This window comes from Ambystoma mexicanum, chromosome 12 (assembly GCF_040938575.1).
Source record: "Ambystoma mexicanum isolate Mex_15411 chromosome 12, UKY_AmexF1_1, whole genome shotgun sequence".
NCBI classification, from domain to species: Eukaryota; Metazoa; Chordata; class Amphibia; order Caudata; family Ambystomatidae; genus Ambystoma; species Ambystoma mexicanum.
The window spans coordinates 464,998,681-465,018,900 of NC_090936.1; the positions used below are offsets into that span (position 1 = coordinate 464,998,681).

Sequence of the window (20,220 nt, forward strand, 5' to 3'; positions counted from 1 at the left end):
GTCGCCCAATTCTCCCCATGGTGGTCCCAAGAAAAAAGGCAAGACAAGGATTTCTGTGTTTTCCCCTGCATCCGCTTGTTCTTCTGTGCTCCCTGGATCAGCATACATTGTTCACACAGCACCCGTGGCACAGTGGAGCACTGCATGCAAATCCACACACTGCAGACACTTGGCAATTCTGCTGAAATTGGAAGCTAGCTAAGGGATGTCTGGGCGTCTTGTGCACCCCCACATACTTGTTCCAATCCACTAAAATGACCCTTTTTGAGGCAATGTTAATCCTCACAAATGTCTCTTTTAGTAAATTGGAGTTCTGGGTGGTTCATATGCAGCCTGGAGATAGTGCAAAGGCAGATCCCATGGTATTGGCTTTTGCTTTTCCACACTGCACTTGCACCTAGCACCCCATGCAACATGGAATATGGGTATTCTCCTCACAAATGTTTTGACCCTGAGAAGGATGTCCTTTCTGGGGTTCCTATATGGGGACCAAACCATGCGTACAGTGGTACCTAGATGCATATCTGTTGGGGGTGGATTGGACTGCAAGGTGAATAGCCTGTGCAGGCACTGCAGCAGAGGACGTTTATTTCCAGAGGATGTAGGGTATAAGAAAATGAATAGACGTCTCCTCTTCCAAGTCAGGGACTGAGAAACAGAGGGAGGTCTGCCTTGTGACAACCGCCGCTGCTCCGAAGCCTGTGCTGAGTCTCAACACGCAGGTATTGTGAAGATCGTCTGCTGGGTGTTCCAATCCGAAGAAGCTGACCGTCTGCTCCTGCCAAAAGTTCTTTCTTCAGCATCCAGGCCAAGAATCCGAACAGGAACTGCTATCGCCTCAGTTTGGGGACCCGCCAGTCACATTGTTCTTCATCAGAAAAGGTACTGTCCATCTCCTAGGTGCTTACTTGGCTGCCTGCTGTGTTGATCTGTACTCCTCCTGAGCTTCTTGAGACACTTTGTGGTGGACAACCCAATAGCGTCCTACCAGGCCAAAGGACATCAGTCCTTTGGGCTACAATCCAACAGGGGGTCCTCCCTGAACCCTTGTTATACTAAATACTTTACCTACCTGCAAAATTGAAGAATCCTTCTAAACCTTTAACTTTGAAAAGCGTCTGCCTTCCCATGTCCTTCCCCTCAAGGGCCCTGCTCACCCTTTGTCTCAACTGAATTTGAGACTCTCATCCCCAGATATGGCTGGTTTTCTAGAGTATAGTCTGCCTAGAAGTTACTTACCAGTATTCTTGTTACATTATATTGAATGTTGGTTAACAAATTGATTTTCTAACTTGCATGCTACTCTGACTACTTACCTGTTTATCATCTAAAATCTACCATTGAATTGAGTAATGCTCAACGAATGTCTTATTTTATATATGTGAATATGTTTACCTACCTGAAATTCTAGTAATGTGTTACTTGCCTTAGTGTTTATAATAAATAACCATATGTTTATAAAACTACAGTGTATATGGGTATTCTTGACTGTACGTGTGCTCTGATGTCTTTGTACTTACCTATAGCCCTTCTCCTTCCTAGACAAAGGGGGTCATTACGAGTTTGGAGGTATCCATGGTCCTTTAGCGGCTTCCACTAAGGCACCTCGTAATGCGGCGGTAAGGGGTTAACAGCACTGGCATCCTTACCGGCGCCATTAACCCCTTACCGCCGCACTCGTAATTATGCCCAAAGTCAGGCCAAACCTAAGAGTTGGGGCCCTGTACATCTAAGAGTGAGTCTTCTACAGTCCTACCAGAGGTGGACTTTAGTAAAATTCCCTAACAGCTGGCAGCTGTAGGACATTTGTGTATTGCATCTGGCTTGGATATTTCACTTACAAAAAATAGTGGTGCTTGACCAGACTGGTCTTTGTTCTCACTGGAAAGCTTTGACACCTCTCCCAGGAGAACATGACATATGCCCTCTACGGGTGGGTGAGATCTGGAGGCTCTCACCCCCTCCTCTAACTACTGGAGCCCTTTCGATCTGAGTTAGACCAGATATATAGAGGGGGGGGGGAGGACAGTGCTGCTGACAAGGACCTTCATACTGGGAAAGGGACCATCCATCATAGATTTTCCAGGACCATACTTCCTTCCCGAGGTCCCTTCTAACTTCCTACAGGCAAGGCACTCTGGCAGCTGACATCACAAGGAATAGCCCTTGTGGCCAGAGCAAGGATTGGCCTTTTAGAGAAACGGCCTGATCACGACTTTGGCGGTAACCCTTAAATGCGGCAGTAGCGCTATTACTGCTGGATTTAAGGGTCCGCCAAATCAGGACTTTGGCAGATTTCGCCCCAGCTCTGAGCTGGGGGGAAATCTGCCGAAAGTTCGCGCTATTACCTGCAGTGGGAAATCCGCCGGCGGTAAGAGCGTGAACATTCCCCATTGAGCCCAATGGGGAATGGGGCATTCCCGAATGGGCTCAATGGGGAATGGGGATTAACATTGCCGCCAAACTCGTGATCCGGCGCTATTAGTCCTACCGCCAAACTCCCCGGCGCTAATACCGCCGGCGTTACCACCAAAGTCATGATCCGGCCCAAAGTTTGGATTGGGCAATTCCGCAGTGGCAAAGTGACCAAGGAGGTGAGGACCCAACTCTGTTTAGTGGAATTATCTTTGAGTCTCCTCTAGAAGTAGTCCGCTGGGGAAAACATGAGTGCAGCTGCATATTGGTTCTCGGGCCTCTTCCTCATGAGCTGGCAAGGCCTGCAAGTGTCCCTGGCAAACCTCCTGGCTTGGAAGGGCGGAGGATGTATTCTAAACACCCATACACCCCCACTATACTACTATGACAGCATTTTTCCCAGTCAAAGGTGAATGAAGCACAACATGGATGGTATGCACTTGTCGCCTCTTCGTTACCAAGGGCGGAGGGCAAGCTATACTCTTCAAGAGGATGTAAGCCAGCATGGAAGCATCCAAAACAACACGAGTATGTTAAGTACCAAAATATAAGCAACATCCAGCCAAGTTTGGTCCTTTTAGTATTGTGGTCCTTTCACCCCACTCATCCCCAGTATGTAAGAAATAAAGCTCTTAAACCTTGCTCTAACTTTATGGCGTGCCCTGTTCTTCCCCCAGTGTAACAGAAGACAACAGCATTCAGGGTGTTAACTTCAAGTTAGAAATACCATGTCCGTCTCACGCCTATCAAACAGTAGAATCTCCTGTGTAGTACCCATACATTGGGGAAGCCTGCTACTAGATCAGTGAATGAGAACGATAGGGTTTAATGAATGCTGGGGAAGCTGGAGGACTATTTGACTTTAACCCATTCGAGTGGTGAAGTTCGAAAACTACACAATGAAATGCTGCAGATCCTACTTGCATAACTAGCCGTATCTACCCGAGTAGGTGGCACATTGCCAACTTGCCATTATACATCACGGTGGAATGGCAGCTCTTGCCCTTCTCCGTCCCTGTATGCCCGCCATTCTCCTTATTTGCCTACCTCCCTTTCTGAAGGTACTGGTTGCCTGTTCTATGTGGAGCTATGTCCTCCTTTGCATAGTTTTCGCATTTCAGAGGTATATTAGTTTATCTTCTCCCTAACCTTGACTGGCATTTGCACTTCATGTGTTTGATCAGTTCTCTAAAAACATGTGTATATTCTTCTGACTCTCCAGAAGAGAATTACTTTTACTAGTTACCTGTTTTCATCACTATACACATTACTTGATTTCCCAATAATCATACAAAAGTGAAAACCCAAGAATGAAGACATACACAGTATGTACCCCTGTAGCTCAGACATGCTCCATTCCTCTGATTCTGGTGATGGGAGGTTAGGGATGGCTGATTATTTCAGGAGCAGCGCAAGACAAAAACTTTGGAATAATTTGAAAGGTTGTATTCACAGCGAGACAATAACACGTCTAGAGGCCAGAGGGATAAAGGATGTTTTTTTTCCATTGTAAGGGCTATTAGGGGGAATGGACACTCAGAGTTGACTTATTTTTTATATGTGAAATAAAGTTCAGTAATTTGTAGTGCTTATAAGCCTTAACATTAAAGAAACTGTTGATTGTATAGTTTTGTAGAATTCTTTCTCTTCTAGCACTAAGTTGAAACTGAAAGACAGGACCTGGGTCATTTTCACAGCAAGGCAAACCTAGGTGGCTGCACAGGTTTAGTTAATTTATTTATAGCATTTGTATCACGGGCCTAAACCTTAGGCATCTGGGCGCTTGAGCTTAAGAATATGGTTACATTGCAAAGCTTTTTTTGGTACAGTTACATAGCAAATAAGGTACAGTATTATACTTATTCCGTTACAATATCGCCAATGGTTACATTTCCGGCTTAGTCATTTTCAAAACATTCTTAAATTTGAGGTCGGCTGTGCCTGTCTTGTCTGTGGAAAGAGGGCAGGATCTAAGGTGGATGCTTATGGATGATTCTTAATGTCTTTGTTGAAGAGGCAAGTTTTAGCTTCCTACGGAAGGACCATAGTGACGGGTCTGTCCTTAGCTCCGGGGGCATAACATTCCAATAGCGGACTACAATAACAGGGAAGCTAGAGCCTCCTGCTTTTTATCCTTTGAATCTTTGTGTAGTCAGTTGCCCAATGTAGGCAACTCGGGCTGGTGTGGAGGACTGTGCTCTGGACATTTGGTTCGAGAGGTAGAGCGGGCGGTGTTGGACAGACATTTGTGTGTGAGTGATCGGATTTTTAATTGGTTACTGTCTCTTACTGGGAGCCAATGAATGTTTCTTCTGGCTGTAGTTATGTGGTCTGATTTGGGGACACTGAATGGGGTTGTGTGAAGAATTCCCTTGCCTGTCCCTGGTGTGGTGGATGGATTCTGCTGGGGTTTGGTTGCATCCATACTGCGATGCTGTCTGAGAGGGGGAATCCTGTGTATCACCTCACCTCGCCCCAGGGCTGTGACTGGGAATTGCCACTAAATATAAACACACACCCAGTATCGTCCCCTTTAAGTAGTCGTCCGGCTTTTCAGAGAAAAGGCCCCGTTGTTGGCCAATAGATCCTCTTGGAAATGAGGCCTCAGGCCCAGGAAATGTAGGTGTAATTCTGTGTGAACTTCATCAGAGGAGCTGGGCCAGGTAGACAGCATTCTGTATAGCATAGGTGCTCTGAAGGAAGTGTTACACAATGTGGACTATACAGGAGCAGCAGAATTACAGATATTAAAAGCAAGATAGTAGACGAGTCTGAAGGAGACCTGGTCCAGCACGCAATCTCCTAAATAGATGAGTTAAATCTCTGATCACCACTGAACCAGTCCGCAGACTATCCTAATTATCAAGAACAGCTGCACTGCAAGCACACCCATGAAGGAGGGTCTAGGGCCCAATGATTTCGTGTGGATGAGAGACGGAGGTGGTTGGTGGCAAAGCAAGGTAGATGCAAGAAGAAGGAGGAGGCGGCGGCAAAGGCAGAGACCTGGAGGAGATGAAAGGAGGAGGCATGGGTGGAGACATAGTGGAGAAGGAAGGAAGAGGTTGAGGTGGCGGCATCGAAGAGAAGGAAGAAAAAGGCTGAAGTGGTGGAACTCGGGAGAAATAATTGAAGAGGCTGAGGTAAAGCACATAGGAGAAGAGAAGGAATGGGGACTGGGAGGAGAGAACAGAGTAAGAGTAAATGGTGAAGGGACGTTGGAATGAAAGTGAAAGCGGGAGAGTGTAGAGGAAGAAGAACGAATACCCAAGAAACGTAGGGGGAAAGAAACCACAAGGATGGCTAGAGGATCATCTGAATGGAAGGAGGCTGAGTGGAGAAAAGGAAAAAGTTGAAGGAGATATTGGGGAGAAAGAGGTTAGATCGAAGCATCAGCAGGAGGTTGGAGGAAAGACAGGAAGAAGAGAGGAGAGTTGAAGGAAACATGAGGAGCAAGCTGCAGGTGAGATGGAACCAGAGAGGAAGTTGTCAGGAGAGATTAGGGACAGGGAGATGGTTGGATGGTGGAGCCAGGAGGAAGTTGCAGGAGATCAAAGAGAGGCAGGAGGGCACATGTGGTGTCAGGAGGCGGTCAGAAGAACATTTCATTAAAAGTCTGGGGACGATGAGGAGAAGGCCTACCTGTCCCCAAAAAGGGTGAGCCGCAGAGACATGGGTCTACAAGCATGTGATTCAAGAAGGTTGCGAGAGAAAACAAGTAAAACCTCTACACCAACCGAGACTGACAATCTCTTGGTGGAGGTTTTGAGAACGTATTCCCCTCCCCTGGCCTAACGCATAGATCAGGCATGAAAAAGGGGATGTCCAGGACCAAGGGAAAGAAGCAGAGGAGCAGAGATGGTGAACAAAGTAGACTAGAAAGAAGTGTTATGTACATTTAAAACCCTCAGGACTGTGAGTGACTGAACTAGCCTTACAAGTTTGGCAAAGCCACCCTAACGTTGGCAGTAAGGTTTACATTGCATTCTTCTTAATGTGGCCTAGCCTTGTAATTCACCCCAATCAACCTTTGTTGAACTATAACTTCTTAGGTCTACCTCTTGTTGATCCGACTATGATTTCTAACCAGTACAACCAGCAAGAAAGCACTAGGAGCAACAAAGCAAGCTTAAAAAACTAAAGGTGTTTCCCAAAATAGCACATTGCCCGAGGAGGCTACACTCCTTGAATTTTAAAGGTTGAGAATAATGAGCATAGTAACACAAGATGACAGAATGGCCTATAATGTTTTATAGATTTCAAATTGGGGTCTGCTTTTTCATTACATAAGCTAACTGGCTCTCAAACGTTACCTATAGAAATGCAGAATTATATTATTCAATTCCGTAAACAATATATTTCTCAATGTACTTAAAAAAAAAAAAGAACATTCATAGCAAAAAACTTGGCACTAACCTGTGTCTGAGGGCAGGTTTCAAATCTGTACTTCTGTAAAACGCGCACAAGAGCGATCTTAGTCTGCAGAAGAGCCAACCTGACGCCAACGCAGCACCGCGGCCCAGCTCCAAATGGAAGGTACACGAAAGGATGCCGCTTCTGCTTGGCCTCTGCAGTAAACCTGGAGGCGGTGAAAATTGCAATGATCACAAAGAAAATGTAATCTATTTCAAAGCAGCAGACAAACGAACTCTAACTCATGAGTGGTACAGTGCTATTCAAGGACAAACGCGTAAAGATGGACCTGTGAAGCGGATTCTTGTGTATGATGGTACCAGGCATAGCTAAAGGTCTGAGTGTTTCTTGGGAGATAACAGCTACTTGGAGAGTGATGGACTATTCATGGAATAGGGTATGTGGTTTATTTAGGAGGGCAGACACTTGAGTAGAGCTATGTCTATCATGGCAAGGAGGATGAGGGCTGGCTACCGGAGCCCAGGCAGTGTTTAATTATCACATCATCCCTATTCCTTGTACCAATTCCTATAGAACGAGGGCAAGTACCTGCTCTGGAGATAGGCATCCATACTTCTCCCCTTACAAATACCTTTGAGCTCCCCACCAACCCATGGGTTTAAATAGTCACACTCACAGTCAACCAAAGGCTTGTTCTGGCCAGAAGAAATACAAGGGAGAGGACACGGTTTTATGTTCTAGGCTAAAACTTGCACCTAAACTTGTTCAGTTATATTTCTTTCATAAAGGTTGAACAGGTAAAACAGAATATTATACATACTATTTTGGTAACATGGCCTAACTGCAGGCTATATATCTCTCAGTCAGCAGTGGGAGCTTCCAAACAACAGCAGTGCAGTAAGTACCAACAAAAGACTTCCGAGCAAGATTAGATCACAATATAGTCTTTTCTCAAAACGTGATTCCAAATCCATGCAGGACAGACCGGTTTTCATTCATAGCTTATTTAATGTAGTGAAGAGATTCTTCTGGATAATGTGTATGTGTTTATACAATAGCTGAATACATGTAAGAATTTTCACTTTACCGCTCAGGGTCAAATTTCTCTGGTGCCGGCCAGTACTGTGGGTTGTTCTGGATATATCCAACTGGGATTTCTACGACGGCCCCAGCTGGGATGTGCTGGCCTGCGACAGTGCAATCTTTAGAGGCCTCCCGGGCAAATCTGCAATAGACAAGAAATATGGGCTGATCAAGATGGTGAATTGGTCAACAGAGCCAACCTATCTATTCTCTATTGCCACGCTCACACTGGTCAGTGGTAGAAAGGGCCGCTCCTCGTCTGGTTGCAGCTGCAATGCTCTGGATTACAGTGAATTGGGGAACAGAGCCAACCTATCTATTCTCTATTGCCAAGCTCCTGCTGGTCAGTGGTAGAAAGGGCCACTCCTCGTCTGGTTGCGGCTGCAATGCTCTGGATTACAGTGAATTGGGGAACAGAGGCAGCCCATCTATTCTCTATTGCCAAGCTCCTGCTGGTCAGTGGTAGAAAGGGCCACTCCTCGTCTGGTTGCAGCTGCAATGCTCTGGATTACAGTGAATTGGGGAACAGAGCCAACCTATCTATTCTCTATTGCCAAGCTCCTGCTGGTCAATGGCAGAAAGGGCCATTCCTCGTCTGGTTGCAGCTGAAATTCTCTGTATAACAGTGAATTGGGGAACAGAGGCAGCCCATCTATTCTCTATTGCCAAGCTCCTGCTGGTCAATGGCAGAAAGGGCCATTCCTCGTCTGGTTGCAGCTGAAATTCTCTGTATAACAGTGAATTGGGTTACAGAGGCAGCCCGACTATTCTCCATAGCCAAGCTCCTGCTGGTCAGTGGCAGCTGCAATGCTCTGGATTACAGCACACTTCACTGCCACTGAAATTGCGCGCCCTCCACTGTAACGCTCCTTGGTTCTAATCGTGTACTGAAATGGCGAACATTCTACCAGCATTCAATACAAACGCTGTAAAAGGAGAATAGTTGAAACAACTGCATTAATTACACTATTACTAAGAAACTTTACATTTTTGGTTGGTAAAAGAGGCATAAACCCTTCTAGATAGTTAATATCATTCTTGCATTTAGGGTGTATGGCCATCTTTATATTTCATCTTTCATTTGTGAACTCATAATTCCATGTTTAAATGCACTTTTTATTTATTTAAAAAGGCATCATGTTTCATATTCAGAGGGGTGCATTATCTGATAGAAATACATTTTATTTGAAATGTATATTTAGTTGCAATAATTAGCGAGGGTAATAAAAGCCAAACAGAAGCTACAAATTACTGCTTCATAATGGTAACAATGTATTTGTAAAAACAAAATAAAAAAGCAAAAGATTCCTAAACCGCACCTGGGCCCTTTGCTGTTCCCCTTCTCACATCCCACATTATTATGTTGCATAAAGTCTAGAACCCACTTCACTCACATTTAGGGGTGGGGGGTGGGGAGCTTCCTTCCTTCCTTCCTTCCTTCCTTCCTTCCTTCCTTCCTTCCTTCCTTCCTTCCTTCCTTCCTTCCTTCCTTCCTTCCTTCCTTCCTTCCTTCCTTCCTTCCTTCCTTCCTTCCTTCCTTCCTTCCTTCCTTCCTTCCTTCCTTCCTTCCTTCCTTCCTTCCTTCCTTCCTTCCTTCCTTCCTTCCTTCCTTCCTTGTCCCGCCTGACTACATAGATATTGCAGTGTCCCGCCTGACTACATAGATATTGCAGTGTCCCGCCTGACTACATAGATATTGCAGTGTCCCGCCTGACTACATAGATATTGCAGTGTCCCGCCTGACTACATAGATATTGCAGTGTCCCGCTTGCCTAGGAGGCAGAGAGATAAACAATGAGGCCTTGACTCGGGCCACACATAGATGTTGCAGTGTCCCGCCTGTTTAGGAGGCAGAGCGAAAACAATGAGGCCTTGACTCGGGCCACACATAGATGTTGCAGTGTCCCGCCTGTTTAGGAGGCAGAGCGAAAACAATGAGGCCTTGACTCGGGCCACACATAGATGTTGCAGTGTCCCGCCTGTTTAGGAGGCAGAGCGAAAACAATGAGGCCTTGACTCGGGCCACACATAGATGTTGCAGTGTCCCGCCTGTCTAGGAGGCAGGGCGAAAACAGTGAGGCCTTGACTCGGGCCATACATAGATATTACAGTGTCCTGCCTGCCTAGGAGGCATGGCGAAAACAATGAGGCCTTGACTTAAACCACACATAGATATTGCAGTGTCCCGCTTGCCTAGGAGGCAGAGCGAAAGCAATGAGGCCTTGACTTGGCCCACACATAAATATTGCAGTGTCCCGCCTGCCTAGGAGGCAGAGCGAAAGCAATGAGGCCTTGACTTGGCCCACACATAAATATTGCAGCGTCCCGCCTGCCTAGGAGGCAGAGCGAAAGCAATGAGGCCTTGACTTAAACCACACATAGATATTGCAGTGTCCCGCTTGGGACTGATGAAGTCACTCGTTACTAAGAGCAGAGCTGATAAAATGATGGCACGCTCTCAGAGCACCTTGCAAAGATCTGATATTTAGGCACTTACTCAAGGGGAAAGTGTTTCTCAAACAGTACACCTATATCACACATGTGGGGGAAGGAACTAACGTCCATGTCACACAGTTTAGAATTGGAAGCTGGGGTCCTGCCTACCACACGAGGAGCAGTTTTGGTTGTAAGGGACTTTCCAAAACGACCCTATATGTAGGCCATGACAGTCCTCACACAGTGAGCTGGCTAACTCGCGGTTATGCTGAGATCCTGTCAGGTGGTCATGGGGTGTATGTAGTAACATGCACCTTTAGGCGCTATGGGACGGCTTGCACTGAATAATGATGCTCAAACTTTGGTCTTTCTTAATGTTCTTATTCTTCTATTTTGTATTGATGCAGTGATTTGCGCTTTGCATTATGAATGAAGATGATGTATTGGCTAACATTACTTGTTTTATTGAATCTAAGATTTTGGTTTAGGTTGTGTTAGGCAGAATTGCAGGCACTACCCTCTATGAACAACACACCCAATTAAGACTACGGGTGTAAGCAAAAACCAACCTTGGTATAAGTCTGTACTACACACTTTTGGTAGCGAGCTGAGCAGCCAGGCTTATCTCAAGAGGGAATGTGAGCAGTAGAAGAAGTTACACAGAAGTATCACAATCACAGTGGTTCAAGTAGACACTTACACTCAAGGATTCTTGGTAAAAAAGACTTAAACATTTATTTACACAGTCATTTAGAAACATTTCACTAATAGAAATCAACTCAATATTAAACACCAATATACTACACAGTAACAAACTAAGTTATAAAGACAGTTTGCGCTCCCCTGAAAAGGAGCCAAATAGCACGTCAGTACTTTTCAATTGGAATAAAAAGCATAGGTTTGTACAAAGGGTTAGAAAACACTTATTTTAGATCATGTGAAGGTTCAATGTGCCAGGAGGATCAGTTCAATTCAATAGACCAGGCCAAAGTCAATAGTCTAGTGTTCTTGGATAGGACAGCACAGTTCTGGTACAAATGGAGAAGTCTTTGTAAATGTTTTTAGAAGTAGTTTTGACGATAAAGAAAAATATGCTAGGTCACAAGCTGATTAGGCCTGCGAGTTGGGAAAGTTTCACGAACTTCCACCGCAAGAGTTTGGATCTCTCAACCGTATGACACAGTACCTTAAAGTGGAGCAAAAAGATGCTGCTGAAGACATTGGTTCCTGGCAGGTCCTGCAGGTCTCGCTGTTCCTGAGCCTCAGTCCTGGGGACAAGAGTGAAGACGTCGGGGGACTCCTGCACTGCACAGGATTGTCGTCTGAGCAAACAAAATGGTGTCACTTCAGCTCAAGTAGCTGTGGCTTCCAAACACAAACTGGTGGCCTTCCCCCTGGTTAACCTTAACCAGCTCCGAGAATGGTATCCAGGCGTTTGCTGAGTTGATTGGTCCCACCAACTCAAAGGGAGAAGCCATCCTTGAAGGAGCTTCTCTGTCGATTGGAGATCTGGCAATTTGAGGTTGCAGCAGGGCTTCACTGGGCAAACCATGGGTCCAGTGGTTGCAGCAGCCGTCCTCTTCAGGCTCGCCTTCAGTTCTTTCGCTCCAGTGGTCGACTCTGCCTTCAAGTCCTGGAGACTCACCTTTTAAAAAGTTTTCTCCCATTCATTCCAGCCTAGCTGCCACTCACCCAGCAGGGTGGCTGTCCTTGCCAGACAGTCAGCTAGCCAATCACACCAGAGTGCATTTGGGTCGCCGAGGAGACTAAGCACAGGGAGTTTCGGGCACCTCCCTCACTTCCTGCCCACCCCAGACACTCAGACATTCTATGTGATATTGGAATATTGTGCTTATTTTAGAAAGATTGTATGAGGGTTTTTTATAATGTGTAAATGCACCATTCCTTTTCTACAACATGGTAATTTTTTACTTTGAAACGTTGGCACAGTGAGATGCGATATGAATAGGTAGCACTGTTATGCAATGCATATTATGCCTCTCTGCATGCAGCCTGTCCATCTCTCCTCCCTCAACTATTATAGATGCAATATGAATAGGTAGCACTGTTATGCAATGCATATTATGCCTCTCTGCATGCAGCCTGTCCATCTCTCCTCCCTCAACTATTATAGATGCGATATGAATAGGTAGCACTGTTATGCAATGCATATTATGCCTCTCTGCATGCAGCCTGTCCATCTCTCCTCCCTCAACTATTATAGATGCAATATGAATAGGTAGCACTGTTATGCAATGCATATTATGCCTCTCTGCATGCAGCCTGTCCATCTCTCCTCCCTCAACTATTATAGGTGCGATATGAATAGGTAGCACTGTTATGCAATGCATATTATGCCTCTCTGCATGCAGCCTGTCCATCTCTCCTCCTTCAACTATTATAGATGCGATATGAATAGGTAGCACTGTGTCATGCAATGCATTTCATGCCTCTCTGCATGAAGCCTGTCCATCTCTCCTCCCTCAACTATTATAGATGCGATATGAATAGGTAGCACTGTGTTATGCAATGCATATTATGCCTCTCTGCATGCAGCCTGTCCATCTCTCCTCCCTCAACTATTATAGATGCGATATGAATAGGTAGCACTGTTATGCAATGCATATTATGCCTCTCTGCATGCAGCCTGTCCATCTCTCCTCCCTCAACTATTATAGATGCGATATGAATAGGTAGCACTGTGTTATGCAATGCATATTATGCCTCTCTGCATGCAGCCTGTCCATCTCTCCTCCCTCAACTATTATAGATGCAATATGAATAGGTAGCACTGTTATGCAATGCATATTATGCCTCTCTGCATGCAGCCTGTCCATCTCTCCTCCCTCAACTATTATAGATGCAATATGAATAGGTAGCACTGTTATGCAATGCATATTATGCCTCTCTGCATGAAGCCTGTCCATCTCTCCTCCCTCAACTATTATAGATGCGATATGAATAGCTAGCACTGTGTTATGCAATGCATATTATGCCTCTCTGCATGCAGCCTTTCCATCTCTCCTCCCTCAACTATTATAGATGCGATATGAATAGGTAGCACTGTGTTATGCAATGCATATTATGCCTCTCTGCATACAGCCTTTCCATCTCCTCCCTCAACTATTATAGATGCGATATGAATAGCTAGCACTGTGTTATGCAATGCATATTATGCCTCTCTGCATGCAGCCTGTCCATCTCTCCTCCCTCAACTATTATAGATGCGATATGAATAGCTAGCACTGTGTTATGCAATGCATATTATGCCTCTCTGCATGCAGCCTGTCCATCTCTCCTCCCTCAACTATTATAGATGCGATATGAATAGGTAGCACTGTGTTATGCAATGCATATTATGCCTCTCTGCATACAGCCTTTCCATCTCCTCCCTCAACTATTATAGATGCAATATGAATAGGTAGCACTGTTCTGCAATGCATATTATGCCTCTCTGCATGCAGCCTGTCCATCTCTCCTCCCACAACTATTATAGATGCGATATGAATAGCTAGCACTGTGTTATGCAATGCATATTAGGCCTCTCTGCATGCAGCCTGTCCATCTCTCCTCCCTCAACTATTATAGATGCGATATGAATAGGTAGCACTTTGTTATGCAATGCATATTATGCCTCTCTGCATGCAGCCTTTCCATCTCCTCCCTCAACTATTATAGATGTGATATGAATAGGTAGCACTGTGTTATGCAATGCATTTCATGCCTCTCTGCATGAAGCCTGTCCATCCCTCCCCCCACAACTATTATAGATGCGATATGAATAGGTAGCACTGTGTCATGCAATGCATATTAGGCCTCTCTGCATGCAGCCTGTCCATCTCTCCTCCCTCAACTATTATAGATGCGATATGAATAGGTAGCACTGTTATGCAATGCATTTCATGCCTCTCTGCATGAAGCCTGTCCATCTCTCCTCCCTCAACTATTATAGATGCGATATGAATAGCTAGCACTGTGTTATGCAATGCATATTATGCCTCTCTGCATGCAGCCTGTCCATCTCTCCTCCCTCAACTATTATAGATGCGATATGAATAGGTAGCACTGTGTTATGCAATGCATATTATGCCTCTCTGCATGCAGCCTGTCCATCTCTCCTCCCTCAACTATTATAGATGCGATATGAATAGGTAGCACTGTTATGCAATGCATATTATGCCTCTCTGCATGCAGCCTGTCCATCTCTCCTCCCTCAACTATTATAGCTGCGATATGAATAGGTAGCACTGTGTTATGCAATGCATATTATGCCTCTCTGCATGAAGCCTGTCCATCTCTCCTCCCTCAACTATTATAGATGCGATATGAATAGGTAGCACTGTGTTATGCAATGCATATTATGCCTCTCTGCATACAGCCTTTCCATCTCCTCCCTCAACTATTATAGATGCGATATGAATAGGTAGCACTGTTATGCAATGCATATTATGCCTCTCTGCATGCAGCCTTTCCATCTCTCCTCCCTCAACTATTATAGATGCGATATGAATAGGTAGCACTGTTATGCAATGCATATTATGCCTCTCTGCATGCAGCCTGTCCATCTCTCCTCCCTCAACTATTATAGATGCGATATGAATAGGTAGCACTGTGTTATGCAATGCATATTATGCCTCTCTGCATGAAGCCTGTCCATCTCTCCTCCCTCAACTATTATAGATGCGATATGAATAGGTAGCACTGTTCTGCAATGCATATTATGCCTCTCTGCGTGCAGCCTGTCCATCTCTCCCCCCACAACTATTATAGATGCGATATGAATAGCTAGCACTGTGTTATGCAATGCATATTATGCCTCTCTGCATGCAGCCTTTCCATCTCTCCTCCCTCAACTATTATAGGTGCGATATGAATAGGTAGCACTGTGTCATGCAATGCATATTATGCCTCTCTGCATACAGCCTTTCCATCTCTCCTCCCTCAACTATTATAGGTGCGATATGAATAGGTAGCACTGTTATGCAATGCATATTATGCCTCTCTGCATGCAGCCTGTCCATCTCTCCTCCCTCAACTATTATAGATGCGATATGAATAGGTAGCACTGTTATGCAATGCATTTCATGCCTCTCTGCATGAAGCCTGTCCATCTCTCCCCCCCACAACTATTATAGATGCGATATGAATAGGTAGCACTGTGTCATGCAATGCATATTATGCCTCTCTGCATGCAGCCTGTCCATCTCTCCTCCCTCAACTATTATAGATGCGATATGAATAGGTAGCACTGTTATGCAATGCATTTCATGCCTCTCTGCATGAAGCCTGTCCATCTCTCCCCCCACAACTATTATAGATGCGATATGAATAGGTAGCACTGTGTTATGCAATGCATATTAGGCCTCTCTGCATGCAGCCTGTCCATCTCTCCTCCCTCAACTATTATAGATGCGATATGAATAGGTAGCACTGTGTCATGCAATGCATATTAGGCCTCTCTGCATGCAGCCTTTCCATCTCTCCTCCCTCAACCATTATTTGCATTCGGTGCAACATTGTGGATCGTTGCAGAGCTCGTGTAAAAGCAGCCAGAGCCAGGTTGGTTGGTTAACAGGATGCTGCTACAATCAGAAAGGTTTGTTAATAGAACTGCAACTGTGACAAATGAGGTGAGACGGGGATACACTTCTAAACCCACGTAATAGAGTCTAGTTGTACTGAGAGCACAATCAGTACTGTACCACAACGAGAGAAGACGTTCTCCGAGTTCTAATTCCGCGTCTGATAGCTTCAGTGTCGCATACCAGAGCTCTACAACTTACTCTCAACTTGGGAGACGTGGGCTTCCCCCCCTTAGCTTCAGAGTTTAGGCTGGCTGGGGTGATTACTACACGGGACACGTGACAACGTTGCAACCTCATAGGGACTGAAACATCGCTTAGGTGGAAAGTGAGTTACCCTTCTTCTGCAGCTAACATGGGAATGAATCAATGGATTTACGCTGCAGTCCTCCTCGTTATGTGACCTGTGTTTCTTTAAAGGAAGGAGTCGCCATTGTGAAGGCAAATGCTGGCTTGGAGTCCTGATATGGCCTAAAATGTGGCAGACCGGCACGAGGCTGCCTCCTCCGTATTCCTGTGGCGTATTGTGCATTGGCCCTGTACAAGATCAAATCTTTATGGTCAGAGCAAAGAAATGGCCTAGCCGAAACACTTCCATAAGTCCAGTGCATACATGTGACCCCAGAGGTTGGGTCTCTCACATCGTTCTAAACTCTCATTCCTTACCCCCTTGGGGACACTGCCGGATACATGGAGAAACTCTTCTTATAAATGTGAAGGTCAATCACGTGTCTCAAAACCTGACAAATGACTATGTGCCGAACACTACAAGCGATAAGAAGGCACTTGGTTGTTACATGACATGCCAGTCCACATCACCTTACTCTTCCTCCTGTCACACTAAAGGATGTAACTTAATACCTCTCACTATTCAACCTTGTGCCCAACAACACCAGGACAGGACCTGCTGCCCCACAACACCAGCACTGTTCGACCCTCTGCCCCATAGCACCAGTAAAGGGCTCTCCATCGCCCTCTCTGATCACAAAGAAGAGTGCTCGGTTGTTGGCTTGGTGATGAGAGTAGGGTGACCTTGAGGGCCAGGAGCCACCTGCTATACTATGATGCAGGCCCAAGAGGTAGTACAATGAGGATCCCCCAGGCTCCCAGATGCTTCACCAGCCAAAGGCCCAAAGTCCCCTCCAGAATCCTTGATGACCCCTTGCCATTTGGGATTGGTCAAACTGAGAAGATAAGGCAGGAGAATTGTTCCTCAATAGATGGCTTGCCCAATGGTCATGAGACTGAGGGCCTCATTACAAGTACGCCTGTGCAGCAAAAACAGCAGGAAGTGCTGGGAAGTCGCTCACTGCAGCGGGCCAGTAGAAAGCAGAATCAGAAAGCCCTCCGAAGGCGCAGAGAAGCCAGACACACAGGGAAACAACCCAGAGCCCACATAAAAGGTAGGGGAACTGTTCAGGGACCTCAAAGGGGGCAGAAGAATGCTCTGCAAAGGGGTCTGGGCCCCAAGAGACAATCATAAAGGGGTCTGGGATCCGAACACGAGAAACCAAAGCAGAATTGTCTGGGATCCAAGCAAAAGGGTCTGGGACCAAACAAGAGAAGCCAAACCAAAGGGGTCTGGGACCCAAGGAAGAATCACAAAGGGGTCTGGGACCCACATGTGAGAGAACGCTATAAAGGGGTCTGGGACCCAAGACAGTCCCTGGCAGGAGAGTAAACCAGGGCTGTTAGTTGAACCGCCAAGAAAGGCCAGGGGAAGGGAGACATTTCCCCAACCTTTGTTGAACTGCAAAGAAAAGCCTGTGAAAGCCAAGGGAAGGAAGTCATTCTCTTGACGTTCTGAGAAAACGGAGAAAGACCCAGGGGAAGGGAGTAATTCCCCCTGGTATTGGGAACATTGCAAGAAGACGAGTAGGATCAAGGAGAGGGAGTCATCCTCTTGACATCAAGGTCTCAAGTGGACATTGGCTCTATTTGTGAGCTGAGACTTTACAATCCAAGACCTTGTGTGGTGCCTTTTGAGAGGGGACCGCCACCTGGGGAAAGGAGTGATTCCCTCAGAAGATAGTCCCTCTTGAATAGTGGCACAATAGTCTGCTTTGGAAAAGAGAACCATTGTTCCAGACAGGACCTTGGACATTATAAAAGCAACAAGTTAATCTTTTGGAAAACCAGACAAAGCTGCTGCTGTAGCATAACTGAAGAAAGAAGTTAAAAGCACAAAACTGGAAAACAAATACGTAAATGACCTGAGGAGGAGGTGCAAGTGGCAACTATGACAAAAGCGGTAAGGTGCGCAGAACATTTTATAACAGTTCTATGGTAATTGTGAGTAAGGATTGACAGTGATAAGTGGAATGCATTTTTTAAATAGCTGCCATATACAAAGATTTTTTTTTTAAACAATGGCGCACCATTTACCAGAGTGCTGAGCCCTGAAATTCTAGGAATGAGGTTGCGGGAGCAGGAGCGTGTGATGTAGTGCGCAAGAAAGAAAACATTAAAGAAAGGGACCCTCGTGCGTGTAAAACGTGCGGCCATTTTGGCTAAAGTGACAATGTTACATACAATGAATCATTGCCATAGCAACAATGTGACAGTGAGAAAACGAAATGTTGAGGATACGGCTGCGAGTGCATCCAGCATTGAGTGCAAGAGAAATTAGAGCCGGCACAAGGGCAAAGCTGGCGAAGGTATAAATAAACAAAGTTTAGACACGAAATACAAATGAATAGTCTTGCCTATATGATATGAGTAATACAACCTTAAGAGTAAAATAACTGCTTTTGAAACAACAAATGAACACATACAATCAAAAGTGACTTTCAGTATTGCGGCGTAACCTTCTAAAAGTGCACATTATACTAATGGTGAAAGGTGGCAGTCATTTGACAGCTCGACATCTGTATGACTCACAAAACCCATGAAGGATAAAGAAAGTTAATCATCAAAGAGAGACTTCACAGGTTACAAGCAAGCTTCACGGAATGAAAAGTACATAAAGAGGAAAGATAAGGGCTTTGCATCAGCCAATGTGACAGCAGTAGAAAATAGACTGTTTTTTTTCCCTCCGTAGTATAATGGAAAAGAAAAATGCAAGTGCAGCAGGTGCATCATAAAAGAGTGACGCAGAAAAGTTGCTGCACCTGTATTTGCACAACACAACTGTTACCCTGCCCTGCACTGAAACAGCTAACTGTGTAAACACAAAACACCAAAACACCAAGGTGAAGACAAGTTGACAATTCAAAATGTTGTCTGGCAACATAAATGGAGATCTTAACCCAGCTCAAGACATGGAAGGAATCCCTATATCCACAAATGTAGTGAATTATCTGCACCGTCCAGCTTCATTTGATCTTGATCCGCATGATACTCAAGGAAGGCGCTGGCAAGAATGGGTGGATGAATTTGAAACATTTCTAAGAGCAGTAGGAAATGAGAACCTTCCAAATACGTTGGACATATTTATGAATCTGGTAGGGCGAGAAATTAAGAGTGTCATAAGGGCATTAACAACGACTGAAGAGAAAACATCATATCAAGCCCTTATTGTCGCTATAAGTGAACGGTTAATAGTTGCTCCGAACAGACACTGTGGGCCTCATCACGACTTTGGCGGTAACCCTCAAATCCGGCGGTAGCGCTATTACCACCGGATTTAAGGGTCCGCCGAATCAGGGCTTTGGCAGATTTCGCCCCAGCTCTGAGCTGGGGGGAGATTCACCGATAATTCGCGCTATTACTGCCGGCGGGAAATCCGCCGGCGGTATTAGCACAAAGATTCCCCATTGAGCCCAATGGGGAATGGGGAATTCCCGAATGGGCTCAGTGGGGAATGGTGAATTACATTACCGCCGAATTCGTGATCAGGCGCTATTAGCGCCGGGGAGTTAGGCGGTGGGGAGAATACCGCCCCCGCCAATAGCGTTACCGTTACCGCCCAAGTCGTGATGAGGCCCTATGAAAGGTATGCATTTAACCAGTGCATACAGGGGCCACAGGAGACAATTGCACAATTTGTGTTGCGGCTGCAGGAAAAGGCAATGTATTGTGAGTTTGCAAAATTTGATGAAGAAGCAATAAGGTTGAGAATAATTGAGAGCTGCACATCGGTGGAGTTTCGGAGACATCTTCTAAGAGTGCCCCTCCCATTGAAAGATATTCTGGAACTAGCAAGAATGTATGAGAGAATTGAGAAACAAGTGGATAATATGGGAAACAGAGGGGAGCAAGAGACACTAGATGGCATCAGAAGTAATGTACAGAAACAGTTCCAACACTCAAACATGCTACTCTGTCAAGGCACATGGAATGGTATCGACAAAAGTAGATTGAGAAGATCGTGTTATAGATGTGGATCTAGATT

General features: G+C 45.4%; 1 protein-coding gene across 1 annotated transcript in view; it reads right to left on the reverse strand.

The window, feature by feature from the left end:
- The window catches only part of TBXAS1 (thromboxane A synthase 1), a 548,307-nt gene that overhangs the window by 3,881 nt on the left and 524,206 nt on the right, over positions 1–20,220 (reverse strand). Inside the window, exons 12-13 of the mRNA XM_069628729.1 lie at positions 7,874–8,011; positions 6,829–6,991 (exon numbers count right to left, since the gene is read on the reverse strand). Of these exons, the coding sequence (XP_069484830.1) occupies positions 6,829–6,991; positions 7,874–8,011 (301 nt within the window). The remainder of the gene's footprint in view (positions 1–6,828; positions 6,992–7,873; positions 8,012–20,220) is intronic.